The 13,229-nt window shown below is 37.0% G+C and overlaps 1 protein-coding gene across 1 annotated transcript in view; it reads right to left on the reverse strand.

The window, feature by feature from the left end:
- ABCA12 (ATP binding cassette subfamily A member 12) overlaps window positions 1-13,229 on the reverse strand; it is a 169,646-nt gene that overhangs the window by 151,777 nt on the left and 4,640 nt on the right. Inside the window, exon 2 of the mRNA XM_064585792.1 lies at window positions 3,634-3,727. Coding sequence (XP_064441862.1) covers window positions 3,634-3,727 — 94 coding nt within the window. The remainder of the gene's footprint in view (window positions 1-3,633; window positions 3,728-13,229) is intronic.

Below are 13,229 nucleotides of genomic sequence, written 5' to 3' on the forward strand. Positions count from 1 at the left end.
TTACTCACCAAAAATCCAGACTTCTCCAGACAGTCAATAAAACTACGGAGGGAGCCTTTTGAGTCACTAATTATATTTGTTCTGAATAATACACCAGTCCTACACATCTGCCCAGCTATTCTGGGAGCAGAATGTGCCCACGGGATGACAACTCTTTTCTCACCATAGCTGAGTTTCAGCTGGGGTGTAGCCTGGAGTTTCTTCTTCATTTCTCTGTTGCCCAACTAGCACTGAAACAGACACTGTAGCCCAGAAAGGATTTAACTCTGTTAAACAGGACCCAGTTTCCACGATATTACAACTAGTGATTCATGCAGAATTAGTCCGAGAGAAACAGCATTCTCCACTGAATATTAATATTTAGGATAACTCTGATTCATACATTGGCGTGCACCTTTCCCCCCATATTTCTTGATTTCATGATAGAGACAGAGATGGGGTGTTTATATTCCTAATCTCTAACTTGTAGTCTACTTTTGTGAAGCCTAAATAATGCAACATGAGAAATTAGTACTGACTCCTAGATGTAAGAAATGTAAATCCATAAGCTTAAAACTAGAGTCTAGAGCCAGACTGACCTGAGTTCAAATCCTGACACCACCACTTATTAACTGTGCAATCCTGGTCAAGCTACTGAATCTCTCTGTGCATTGGTTTTCTCCACTCTGAACTGAATAATATTGCCATTACCTCCCTAAGTGTCTGGCACATATGAGATCAAGAGATATTTCTTTTTATCATTTATTATTATGAACTCATTTTAATCTTTCACTATGATATGAGAAACAAAGAAAAACAACAATAATTTTTTAAAAAAAGAATAAAAATCCCGGAATCCAAGCTTTCATTTTGGAGTTATTCCCTCTCTACCACAAGACAGGGAAAAATGTAACTGCAGCTGTACTACTTTCAGATTCTCTAATTTGTTGTACAGATAGCCTCTTCAATTATAAAATTATGTTTTATACTTGATTATAGGATGAGTTGACATTTTGGACACAATTTGTATTTTGGCTCTCTGTATAAGAAGGTAAAATATGAGACAATAATCTCAAGAACAAGGTAAAGGTAGGTTCCAAAACCTTTCTCTCCTATCCCACATGATTGAATTCTGGCAAATTACATTCTCTCTGGGTCCCAGTGTTCTCCTCTGTAAAGTGAGAGGGTACTTTCCCTCTAATAGTTTTCATGAAGTTCTAATAAAAACAATAAACTATTTTTTAACTGAGTCTTATAAGGTCTGAGAGACTAGCAAAAATACTTCCAATGTTTGAACTTCCCTATAATTCTGTTCTCTCCTACCCACAAACAAAAAGACAATCACCTCATAACTAATTATTATTAGCATATGATCATAAGACCATAGTAAAAGGTGGTTATTCATCTCCTTCTGGATATTGTGTTTTTGCAGAACCTTTTAAAGATTAGGTCTCTGAGGCACTCATCACATGGTTTTTCCAATTTTTTTCTTCACAATTTAGTGGAACTATAAGAGCTCTCCATGATTTTCTCCACAAACCTCTAAATCCCATCAGGTAGCACCAATTAAGACTATTCACGCACACACCTTATATTTCTGTCTTGTAAGTTTTGTAGGAGGAACTTATTACATAACTGAAAAATCCTTATAAACAAGAAATTGGTAGAAATAAGTTGTTGAAAGAAGCTAACAAACTCCTTTTGTCACTATCGTTAGTGAACTGATTAGCATCTTAATTAGCATCTTAAACCAGAATAGTTCAGAGTGTTTGTCCTTATGTGCTGAATGCATTATTTTTGAAGTCCATGCTACTTAAGATAGGCAAGAATACATAAATTTCAACAATATACAATGGACTTAATCTGTTATAAAGAACTAATATATGCATAATATGAAGAGAACAATATTATGCTGCTTTTATAAACAACCTAATAAAATTTCAACAATAATTCTGCATAATAACTTGAGCAAAAGTCCTTTAGAAATGGTAAGGTGCTTTTCAAATGTAAGGAATTATTTATTCTAGTACCAAGAGTTTAAACACTTTACACTAATTGAACTGATGCTCTCTTCCAAATTATTCTATTGTGTATGAATCAAGATTCCACCACGGCTGTCATCTTACTTCTTAGGACTGGGTGATTGAAAAACACTTATTTTTAAAAGTCACTAGCTCATTATTCTCTTTACAAATAATTCAGTATAATCTTCTTTTATATAGCAAATCACCAAAATTTATCTGAAATACAATCGGATTCATAGAAATTTGGTCTACGAGAAGCTTTTCAGAAGATGGCTGCTTTGTGAGACATCAAGCATCTCACCTAACCTTCACTCCTCTGCCAAGAAAACTGGCTCCAAAGTTTAAGAACAAAAGCAAAAAGAACACCGATCAGATCATTGGGGTTAAAAAACTCATCCTCCTCCGTTCTGAGGACTTCTCTGAGTCTTTCCTGCATCTTCATTCTGGATCCAAAAGAAAATAATGGCCTGAGTTGGCATTGTGCCCATTTTTGAACTGGGGGATGACAAAGTAATGGAGCTAAAACAGCACTAACTGGAAAACAATGTTCTTTCAAACTAAATGTGTTGATACATTTGCACCACTCATACCAGCCCTGAAGAGAGATAAGAGATTTGTATAGTACTCTGCATATCATTTGTTTGGTTGATCAAATACCAGTCTATGGTTTCTGCTACAATACAAAAAGTAAAGGATGATCTAGCTTGAGATTGCTACTTGTTTGTGTTGTACATACCTCAATGAACTTTATGAGGTGAATAATAAATGAGTCAAAATTTTACAAAGATTAAAATATAGGGCGCCTGGGTGGCTCAGTCGGTTAAGCGACTGCCTTCGGCTCAGGTCATGATCCTGGAGTCCCGGGATCGAGTCCCACATCGGGCTCCCTGCTCAGCAGGGAGTCTGCTTCTCCCTCTGACCCTCCTCCCTCTCCTGCTCTCTGTCTCTCATTCTCTCTCTCTCTCAAATAAATAAATAAATAAATCTTAAAAAAAAAATAAAATATATTTTGGCTCCTACATGTTCATAATTTTTTAGATAAATATTACAGGCTCACCTTTCTAACTGATTCAAAAAGCTGGAGAAAAAAACAGGCGAGGTATTTATACAAATACTTCCAAGTGGAAACACAATTTAAAAATTTAGAATAAAACATTAAGGTGGTATCAAAATAAATTTTTACTAGAATCCCAAAATTAGGGGCACCTGGGTCATGAGATTGAGCACATGTCAGGCTCCACACTCAGTGAGGAAATCTGCTTGGGATTCTCTCTCCTTCTCCCTCTGCCCCTCCCCACTGTGCACACACACACTCTCTCTCTCTTTCTTGATCTCTCTCAAATAAATAAGTAAATCTTCTTTTTTTTAAAGATTTTATTTATTCATTTGAGACACAGAGATACAAAGAGAGAGAGAGAGAGAGCATGAGCAGGGGGAGAGGGAGAAGCAGGCTCCCCGCTAAGCCAGGAGCCCTATGTGGGGCTCGATCCTAGGACCCTGGGACCATGACCTGAGCCAAAGGCAGACGCTTAACCATCTGAGCCACCCAGGCGCCCCTAAATAAGTAAATCTTTAAAAAAAAAAAAAAGAATCCCAAAATTAGGGAAACAAACAAATCTCATTTACTTACACGTTGATTTTGCTCTTGGAGGAAATTTGGTCCGGGTAATAGCCAAAATTATGAAAATAATGACTGGCCATAAAATCAAGACAAGAGTCCAAAGCTGTAAAATAATGACAGGAAAAAAATGTTAATTATTTTACCGAACTAAAAACTTGACAAGAAGTACAACATATAAAATTCCAACACAAACCAGGTATTTGCTTGTAAATACTATTAATTAGAAAGGAATGAGAGATTTTTAAAACTATAAGAGAACTTGAAGTGAACACAAGACTGCTTTTTTCCTTAAAATGAGCTTCTGAAGCCCCCTTTAGAGTCACCTCTCATGACTGTCTCAACAGTGATGATCTTAAAATTCAAATCTTATCAGTAATTTCCCTACTTAAAAATCTTTCCGTTGCTTATTGGATAAGGTTCAACATTCTAAACAGGGCATACAAAACCCCAAAATAATCTCAACCTAGACCTATCTTACCACTTCCAATGTCAGCATTCTACAGTCAGCCATAAAGATTAGTGTACGACATTGGATAATGATTCAATAAACATGGGTAAAGGAATGAATGAATAGGTGGGTCAATGAGTAAATGAGTAAATGGGAACTTAAGGTTTTATGCAGGCCCTCATACCACTATAAATAGTATCTTGCATCTGCTTTTATCATAGAACTTATACTCTTTTCATCTACCTATCTATATTTTTTTTCTTGGCTTATAATAAGTAGGCAATTCTTTTGTGGCAGAAACAGTGTCTTCTTCATTTCTGAATTTCTACTGGTAAAAAACAGATGCTCAAAAAATTTACACTGCATCGAAATTTCTATTAGAGGATTTCACCATAAGACACTTAAGGAGTGGCTTTTCTTCCCATGTAGACGTGATTCAGTTCATAAGATGTGAACTACTTAATATTTTATATACATATAAAACTGGTTCCAGAGCAGTGAAAACTACCTATTCGCAAGAACATCAACTGTGATATGCAAACAGTTACAGTGCTCAAACCAAACCCTACAGAACAAACACTACCAATGAGTAAGGGACAAGTGGGGTTAGGTAGGGAGGGATAGGTAGGGGGACTACATGACTAGGCTCACCAAAAATTCCTGAAATGCTGAGGTGTAATGAAACCAGAGATAAGGGAATAAACCAGACCACCCTGCCCTGGACGTCAGAGGTGGGTTCTTTTTATGGCAGTCACACTGTGACCACAAAGAATGACCAGATCCCAAAGAAGAAGTAAGCCATTAAAGATGTTATCACCAGTCCTTACTTGAACAAAGACGTCCCAAGAATGTTAAGGCCATGAGCTCCCTGGTCAGTTCTAAATAAAAGACTATCGGTGGAGGTCCACGTTGGCAACCTTGTCAGGACCCCTCTCACTCCTGAGAGTTTTTTCTGTATCCTTGATTAATAAAGTCCTATCACTTTGATCATTCTCCTTTGTCAACCAGGTTCATTCTTTGATTCCATGAGACAAAAACCTCCCTCTCTAGCTTCACCTATACTTAATAGATTTCAACTTGGAACTATGTTTCTGTCTGGTTATGCAGACTTGTTACCACTTCTCCCCCACTCCCCACCACTTCAGAGACAATCTGCTTCTGACAAATCTCAAACTACTGCCTGGGTCTCTTCGAATCTTCAAAACAATCTAGACCTGTTCAATTGTTGATCCTTAAGTAACTATGAAAATCTCCATTGTGTGTCTACAGCACTGTTGTCCTTGCTGAAAGGCCTGTAACCAACTTCTTGGACTGCTTTAAGTTTAAGGGCAAGTTTTTAGCAAATGGAAGAAGTTGACTGTAGATCTAAGAAATCCTAGGATACTTGATCATAGCTGAAAAGCTCCCAGACAGGCTGAAAAGCTTCATCTGTAGCAGTGTTTCTCAAGCATTGATATGCACATCAAATCACCTATGGATCTTAGAAACATGCAGATTCAGATTCAGTAGATCTGAGGTCTGGCAGAGATTCTGCATTTCTAACTAGCTGCAGGTGGGTGATGCTGTTGCTGCTGTCCATGAACCACACTTGAAGTAGAGCAGTTCTAAATGTATGCCACTTGACCTAACTAGAAGGATTGTTTATAAAGTCCTAGAATATTTTTGTTGGCAAGTTCCTTTGAACTAATAGATACAATTCAGGACATTTGTAAATTTGGATAGGAAAAAAAATTACAGGGCGCCTGGGTGGCTCAGTCGGTTGGGCGTCTGCCTTCAGCTCGGGTCATGATCTCAGGGTCCTGGGATCGAGCCCCGCATCAGGCTCCCTGCTCGGCAGGAGGCCTGCTTCTCCCTCTCCCTCTGCCTGCCGCTCCCCCCCCCCCCCCGCTTGTGCTCTCTCTCTCTCTCTCTCTCTCTGTCAAATAAATAAATAAATAAATCTTAAAAAAAAAGGGAAAAATTACATTTTTATTTTCTCTACCTTTTGATTGAAATTTAGCATTTCCATTAATGATGAATGTAGGCAACAACCCACAATGTTCTTAGAAGTACTTGTGACTTTGTCACAAATAAAAATCACAGATATATTCAAATCACATTAGTGTTGTTGCAGATACCTCAAAAGTCTGTTTCTACTCATGGTGACATTAAAAATTATAGTAATTACGGGTTTACCGTATTTATTTATTTAGTGCTATAATAAAGAAATATATACTACCATATCATAAATTTGCTTTGTAATACCTTAATGACTGAATTTCAATATAATTGGTTTTATTTGCAATTCTATTTATATTGATTTCAAAGCACTATCCTTAGAAGGACCATAGGCTTTACCAGGCTGCCAAAGACATCCATGGCACAGAAGAGGCTAAGAAGCCTTGATCTGATCCAGCTTTCTTTTTTATTCTCTGTGGTGCAGAAGGTTAGCACAGCCTTATCCATTAACTTACCCAAAGTCACATACCCAGTTGGGAAGCAGAACAGGGGATGAGGATATGAATATCAAAATACTTGGGCTAGATTTTTTTTTTTTTAATTATCATCCTACTCTGAGGAAAAAATAATGCCTTACAGAAAATATATCAGAAAAATATGAGTGTTATAGAAATATAAGATGTGTTATTCTAGCTTAGTCTCTGATACATTCAAAAATTAGAGTCTGTTCTTCCAAGACCTAGATACAGGTATCATTTTTATTTTATGTGACTTATTTGAAATGTAGACTACAAAGAATTGGGGTTTAAAAATTTAATGTTTGTGGATTTCTTGGCTTTATATTTGAAGTCATAGTAATTCTTAAAAAAAAAATCATCTGAGTAGGTTTAGTGCCCCATAGTTACTTTCAGGAGCATCTATTCATTTTCTATAGCAACCTCATGAGAATTCAGTGAGCAACTGAGACCAATTGTACCAACGCAAATGTACATTCACATTCAAATAAAGAGCATATGTTGTGGGATATCTTTAAATTGTCTTTCAATTGATCTAATTTGATGGTCCCATGAGGATGTTTTGATAAATCTTGAAATTAATTTTAGACATGATTTAAATCCAGACAAAAATGCAATCTATATCAGAATAGTTTAAGAAATTTGGACTCTATTATAGGTAAAATCTACAGCAAGCCTATATGCAATCTATTATCAAAAGATTTCCCCTGGGATTTTTAGGTCAGAGAGGTTTGGAGAACATTTCTGCATGCTGCATTTTAGAAGGATAATAAACACAAAGCCCTCCGCACGGTGATCTTGGGAATGTTAAGGTTGACAAGTTAATCACAAAAGCAAGAAATAAACAAAATTTAAATTTTCATAGCAGCAGGATTGCTCCCAACACCATTCTAAATATTATCATAAACAACCTAGAAGCAAATGCAGTGTCAAGTATCCAAATACTAAACCAATGAGCCATGACTCATTTTTGTTTGTTCAGAGAAAGGGCTGATATATTGATTTTACACATATGGATATTGGGGCTACTTGAAAATTAAGGGAAAAGCAGTTTTCAAAAGTTTCATATTTTTGCTAATATTAATTATCTCACATTTGCCTCTATACCTCATTTGTGTTCCACCCCTTACCCCGCATTCTTGACATCTAAAGTCATATGCACACTGAGTAGTTTAAAATTCCTTAGTGGGCTATGGCATTTGTTTCTTATTTCTCCAGGGTTTATTTTCCATTGAGATGTCCCATTCTATTCTCTTTCTCTTCCCTTTCCCTTCCAGAACAATTCAGTGCCTGAAAATCCTTTTGCTGAGGCCCAGAGAAAGGCTAGTCTACACTAGGACTGAAGGCACCACAGTAACACAGGGAAGAAGGTAGGTCCCTAACAAGGTGAAGAGAAAACAGTTCAGAAGTCAAACAATGGGAGGTCAAAACCCAGATGGGGTAAGGAAGGTTTCTATTCAGGGTAAGAAGCAGGTGATTGGTTTCAACACGGGGAGGTAGACCAAAAAAGTAAATACATTATCCATAAGAGGAGCCAGGTTTCTCACTATCCATCAGCGGAATTATTAACATGAAAAACAGGAAAACAAGAGTGCTATAGTGTTGGGTTAGAATTAAAGATATGGGTATGAACACCTGGTTTCCAAAATGCATAAAGAGATAAGAAACATAGCTATAAATTTGTGGGTATAACTTATTTCTTTCCTTTTTTTCTGGTTTCAGAAAAGTTGTTTCTACCTCATTGTGTATTTTCTCTGTCCCAACCCTGAAAATAGCCACGTTTCCAAGAAACCCTAGCTTCTTTAAGTAGACATCTGAGAGCTAGGTGTGCTCGTTGCTATTAGAGTGTCACTGTTTCCAAGCCTGGCCAAAGCTACAGAATAGATGTAGACACAGAGATAGATGATAGATAGATAGATAGATAGATAGATAGATAGATAGATAGATAGATAGATGAAAGAAAGAAAGAAAGAAAGAAAGAAAGAAAGAAAGAAAGAAAGAAAGAAAGAAAGGGTGATAGATACACTGCTTAGAGAATGTCAGAAAATGATGGGGAGAGGTGCCTGGGTGGCTCAGTCGGTTAAGCGTCTGCCTTTGGCTCAGGTCATGATCTAGGGGTCCTGGGATTGAGTCCTGCGTCTATTTCTCCCTCTCCCTCTGCCCGTCACTACTGCTCATGCTCTCTCTCTCAAATAAAAAAAAAAATACAATCTTTAAAAAAAATGAAAATGTGGGGGATGTCAATAGGACACAGATACCAGCCTATCACAAACTCGAGCATCAAATTTGACCCACTGGCCAAGTTTAAAAAGTAAGAAAATATTATGACAATAAAAAATTACATCTAACTGAATAAACTAGGAATCTGGGAATCTATGTAGGTATAAATACATAAACAAACAGATAAATTGGAATTTTAATGAGGAATGGGATATGTACATAGTCTCAAAATAGTTTCCCCCCAAAATGGGACAAAGGGACATCATGTACCTCCTGAAGGTGTAAGAACACAGCATCATTTCTGTAGTATTCCTGCCAAAGATAAATAGCCAGAGTCTAAAAATAAGAAGACAACAAACAGTCTACAAAACAACTAGTCTTAAATGTTCAAAATGTGTGAGGGTCATGAAAGTCAAGGAAAGACTAACCAACTGTTACAGACTGAAGGAGACCAGAGACATGAAAACTGGATGCAGAACGTGATTCTGAACTGGCATCTTTTGTTATAAAAGACATGGCTGGGACATCTGATGGAGCCTGAATTGTGTCTAAAGATCTGATGGTGATATTGGGTTGTGTAGGTGAATGTTCTTGTTTGTAAATTAGGGACACCAAAGTGTCCAAGGTAATGGGGCATCAGTCTCAATTGGCTCTAGAAAGAAAGTTATTTGTACTGTTCTTGCAACTTTTCTTTAAATTTGAAATTGTTTCAAAATTTAAAATTTAGAAATTATTTTTAAAATAATTCTTAAAAATCCAGAGCCAAATTTTAAAAGACAGCAAAAGAGAAAAGATGAAGAGCCAAGAAAAGAGATAAAAAACAAATATGTTTCATATTCGGGAACCCTATCCCATTGCACACAGGGGACAATGTTTGGGAAATTAATGGTGATGGCTATATACATTTCAATGACCTTGAAGTCAGAGAAGCCATCCACTCAAAATCTCAAGTTTAAATCATAAGAAATTCCTTGAATGAACCAAATATAAATTAACTCGAAAATTTTCATTTAGAGCCAATCTGTAATACCTATTAACTAATTTGAATTACCTAGTAGCATTTGCCTCTGCATTTGTTAAGAACTATTGTTTCAAATCTTTGAAAACCTCTCAAATCTAATTTTCTGAAAAATTTGAGCAAAGCACATAATTTCAGCTTTAGGGAATTCATATACCATTACTTTGTCAGAACCTTTTATTCTAATTACTGCTGGCCCATCTGATTCTATTTGTGTCCATCATTTTTATTACTCTTAAAAATCATTTTCACTGAAAGTAAATTAGAAAATAAGATACAGGTGAACTTTAAATTGATAAGTGTTACCATATATTTAAAACTTTGAGGAAACTACTACTATTTGAATGCTTTTAAACAGGGCATCCACGCTCTAGTCTTCATCATAAATGTCACCATTCCTTACTGTCTTATGCTTGGCCCACATCAACCAGTCATATTACTTCTCTTTCCTGTACAGACATTTGAGTTTGTGTCCCTTGCACTAGGGTGGTTTGAAGTTGGTTGTGTCTGAAATGAATGATACTGAGTATTAGTACAATCTCCAAGATGCAATGGAGATTCTTTTGCCTAATTCCGAAAATCAATAAAAATAAAATGTTTCAGATGAAGATTTTCCATTCCCTTTCATGGAATCATGGTCTTAGAGAGTCTTACATTCATAATACAATAAAAAATTATTGAGCACCTACTGTGTACCAGATACTGAGGATGGAGCAATTAAAAAATTCAGTCTTTTAAGGAAGGAAAACATTTAAAAAATTATAACCAAATGTAATAGATGATGCTAATACACAGGACGTAGAGTGCAAAAGGAAGATAAAGGAAGGGGAACTAAGTCTAAAACCTAAAAGATGAAAAAGGGTCAGGCAGAAGAAAGGATATGCGTGTTGGATGGGATGTGAGAAAGAAGTGGGAGACTTTGAAGCAGAGGAAACATATGGGTGAAGACCCACAGATGGGAAAGAGGGTGGAAATTTCCAGAAAAGAAATGTCTAGAATTACTGGTATATCAAAAGTTAGGGAAAACATCTTTGCCATATGGTTATTCAGCTTCTACTTGAATGCTTCCAGTGACTAGAAGTTCACTATTTCAAGAGACTTCGTTGTTGGACAACTCACATTGTCTGATTTTTTTTTCCCTCATAACAAGGTGATATCTTCCTTCCTGAAACTAACACTCATTCATCTTAGTTTGGCCCCTTTTTCCACATGAGGATTCTGCAAGTATTTGAAGAGAGACAGAGTCCCCTTTCCTCTGGGGTACCAATGCCAGTTCCTTCAACAATTCTCCAATAATATGATTTCAAAATATCTTCCCCAGGATGAATTCTTGTCAAGTGGTCTTATAATTAGTATCAGTTCAATATAGTAGTCCAAATGATAATAGCTAGTATTTATTGACAGCTTAGAATGTGTATATATACAATGGAATATTATGCAGCCATCAAAAAAACAACAACAACAAAATCTTGCCATTTGCAACGACGTGGATGGAACTAGAGGGTATTTTGCTAAGCGAAATAAGTCAATCAGAGAAAGACATGTATCATATGATCTCACTGAGATAAGGAATTCTTAATCTCAGGAAACAAACTGAAGGTTGCTGGAGTGGTGGGGAGTGGGAGAGATGGAGTGGCTGGGTGATAGATATTGGGGAGGGTATGTGCTATGGTGAGCACTGTGAATTGTGTAAGACTGTTGAATCACAGACCTGCACCTCTGAAACAAATAATACATTATATGTTAAAAAAAAAAAAAAAGAAGAAGATAGTAGGAAGGGAAAAATAAAGGGGGGGAAATCGGAGGGGGAGACGAACCATGAGAGACTATGGACTCTGAGAAACAAACTGAGGGTTCTAGAGGGGAGGGGGGTGGGGGGATGGGTTAGCCTGGTGATGGGTATTAAGGAGGGCACGTACTGCATGGAGCACTGGGTGTTATACGCAAACAATGAATCATGGAACACTGCATCAAAAACTAATGATGTAATGTATGGTGATTAACATAACATAATAAAATTAAATTTAAAAAAGGGAAAAAATATTTGCCAATGGTATCAAACTAAAAAAATAAAAAAATAAAAGACTGTGTAAGATGCTATGTTAAATACTTAACATGCATTATCTTATTTAATATAATCACCTCATTTCCTCCCGAAGATGGGAAATCAGAATCTTAAAGAGATTAAATAAGCCTCATTCCATAAGCCACTAAACGGCAAAGCTGGTATTTGAACCCAGGGAGCCTGGCTTTAGCACCTGAACAGTTAATCATTAAGCTGTGTGTTCAAATCACTACAGGATATAGTACTAGCTCTCTTTGATCACTATACTTTTATTAGTTCAGTGTATAAGAGCACTGAAAATCATTTAAAGGTTTTCCTGTAACCTAGAATCATAACTAAAAAATGATTGATTGATTGATTAGAAAGAAAGAGCGCAAGTGGGAGGGGCAGAGAGAGAGAGAGAACCCCGGGCAGACTCTGCTGAGTGCAGAGCCCAAGGTGGGGCTCATTCCGATACCCTGAGACTGTCATGACCTGAGATGAAACCAAGAGCCAGATGCTCAACTGACTGCACCACCAAGGCACCCCTAGAATCGTAACTTTTTATTACAAGCTTCAATTGCCCAACTTTCCACATATAAAGTACATTGTTTCTTTTTCCTTTCCTGTTCCTTTTTCATTGTCCCATAGATCAAGAATGACTGTTACTTGAAAGAAGATTCCAACGTTCACATTCTGAAGTAAGAGGTTGGTATTTTACATCTGGAATAAACCTTAGTTCCACCCCCAAAACAAGCAAACAGCAGTGGCAGAGCTCTCTGTTAATTGGGCTTTCTGCTACTGAACACTGCCATCCATAGAAATGACTCATCAAAAAACTGGGATTGAGGACATTTTTCTGAAATCTATACTTACAGATTAATAACGTATTTTGGAGATTGGTAAATTTTTTTTTTTAATTAATTTATTTGAGAGAGAGAGATAGTGACAGAGATAGTGACAGAGATAGTGACAGAGATCAAGAGTGGGGAGGAGAGGGAGAACAGGTTCCCTGCCATTGCGGGGCTCGATCCCAGGACCCAGTGATCATGACCTGAGCAGAAGGCGGACACTTATCCAACTGAGCCACCCAGGAGCCCCTTGAGATTGGTATATTTTCTATGACGCATATTAAAACAAAACCTTTTATTGGACTTTAATTTTTCTATTGCTCTCATTTCTAAAACATCTTCATCTCATTTGCTTTTTGTTTGAGAAAGAGAGTGTGCCATTGGGGGTGGGTGGGTAGAGGGGCAGGGAGAGACAATCTTAAAGCAGGCTCCAAGCTCAGCGCTGAGCCCAACACGGGGCTTGATTTCACAACTGTGAGATCATGACCTGAGTCAAAATCACGAGTTGGATGCTTAAGCGACTGAGCCACCTAAGCGCCCCTCATTTGCTTTTTATTATTTTACTAAACTA

This window comes from Mirounga angustirostris, unplaced genomic scaffold (assembly GCF_029215605.1).
Source record: "Mirounga angustirostris isolate CCGP_5_RB_7025 unplaced genomic scaffold, mMirAng1.0.hap1 SCAF_3, whole genome shotgun sequence".
Lineage (NCBI taxonomy): Eukaryota > Metazoa > Chordata > Mammalia > Carnivora > Phocidae > Mirounga > Mirounga angustirostris.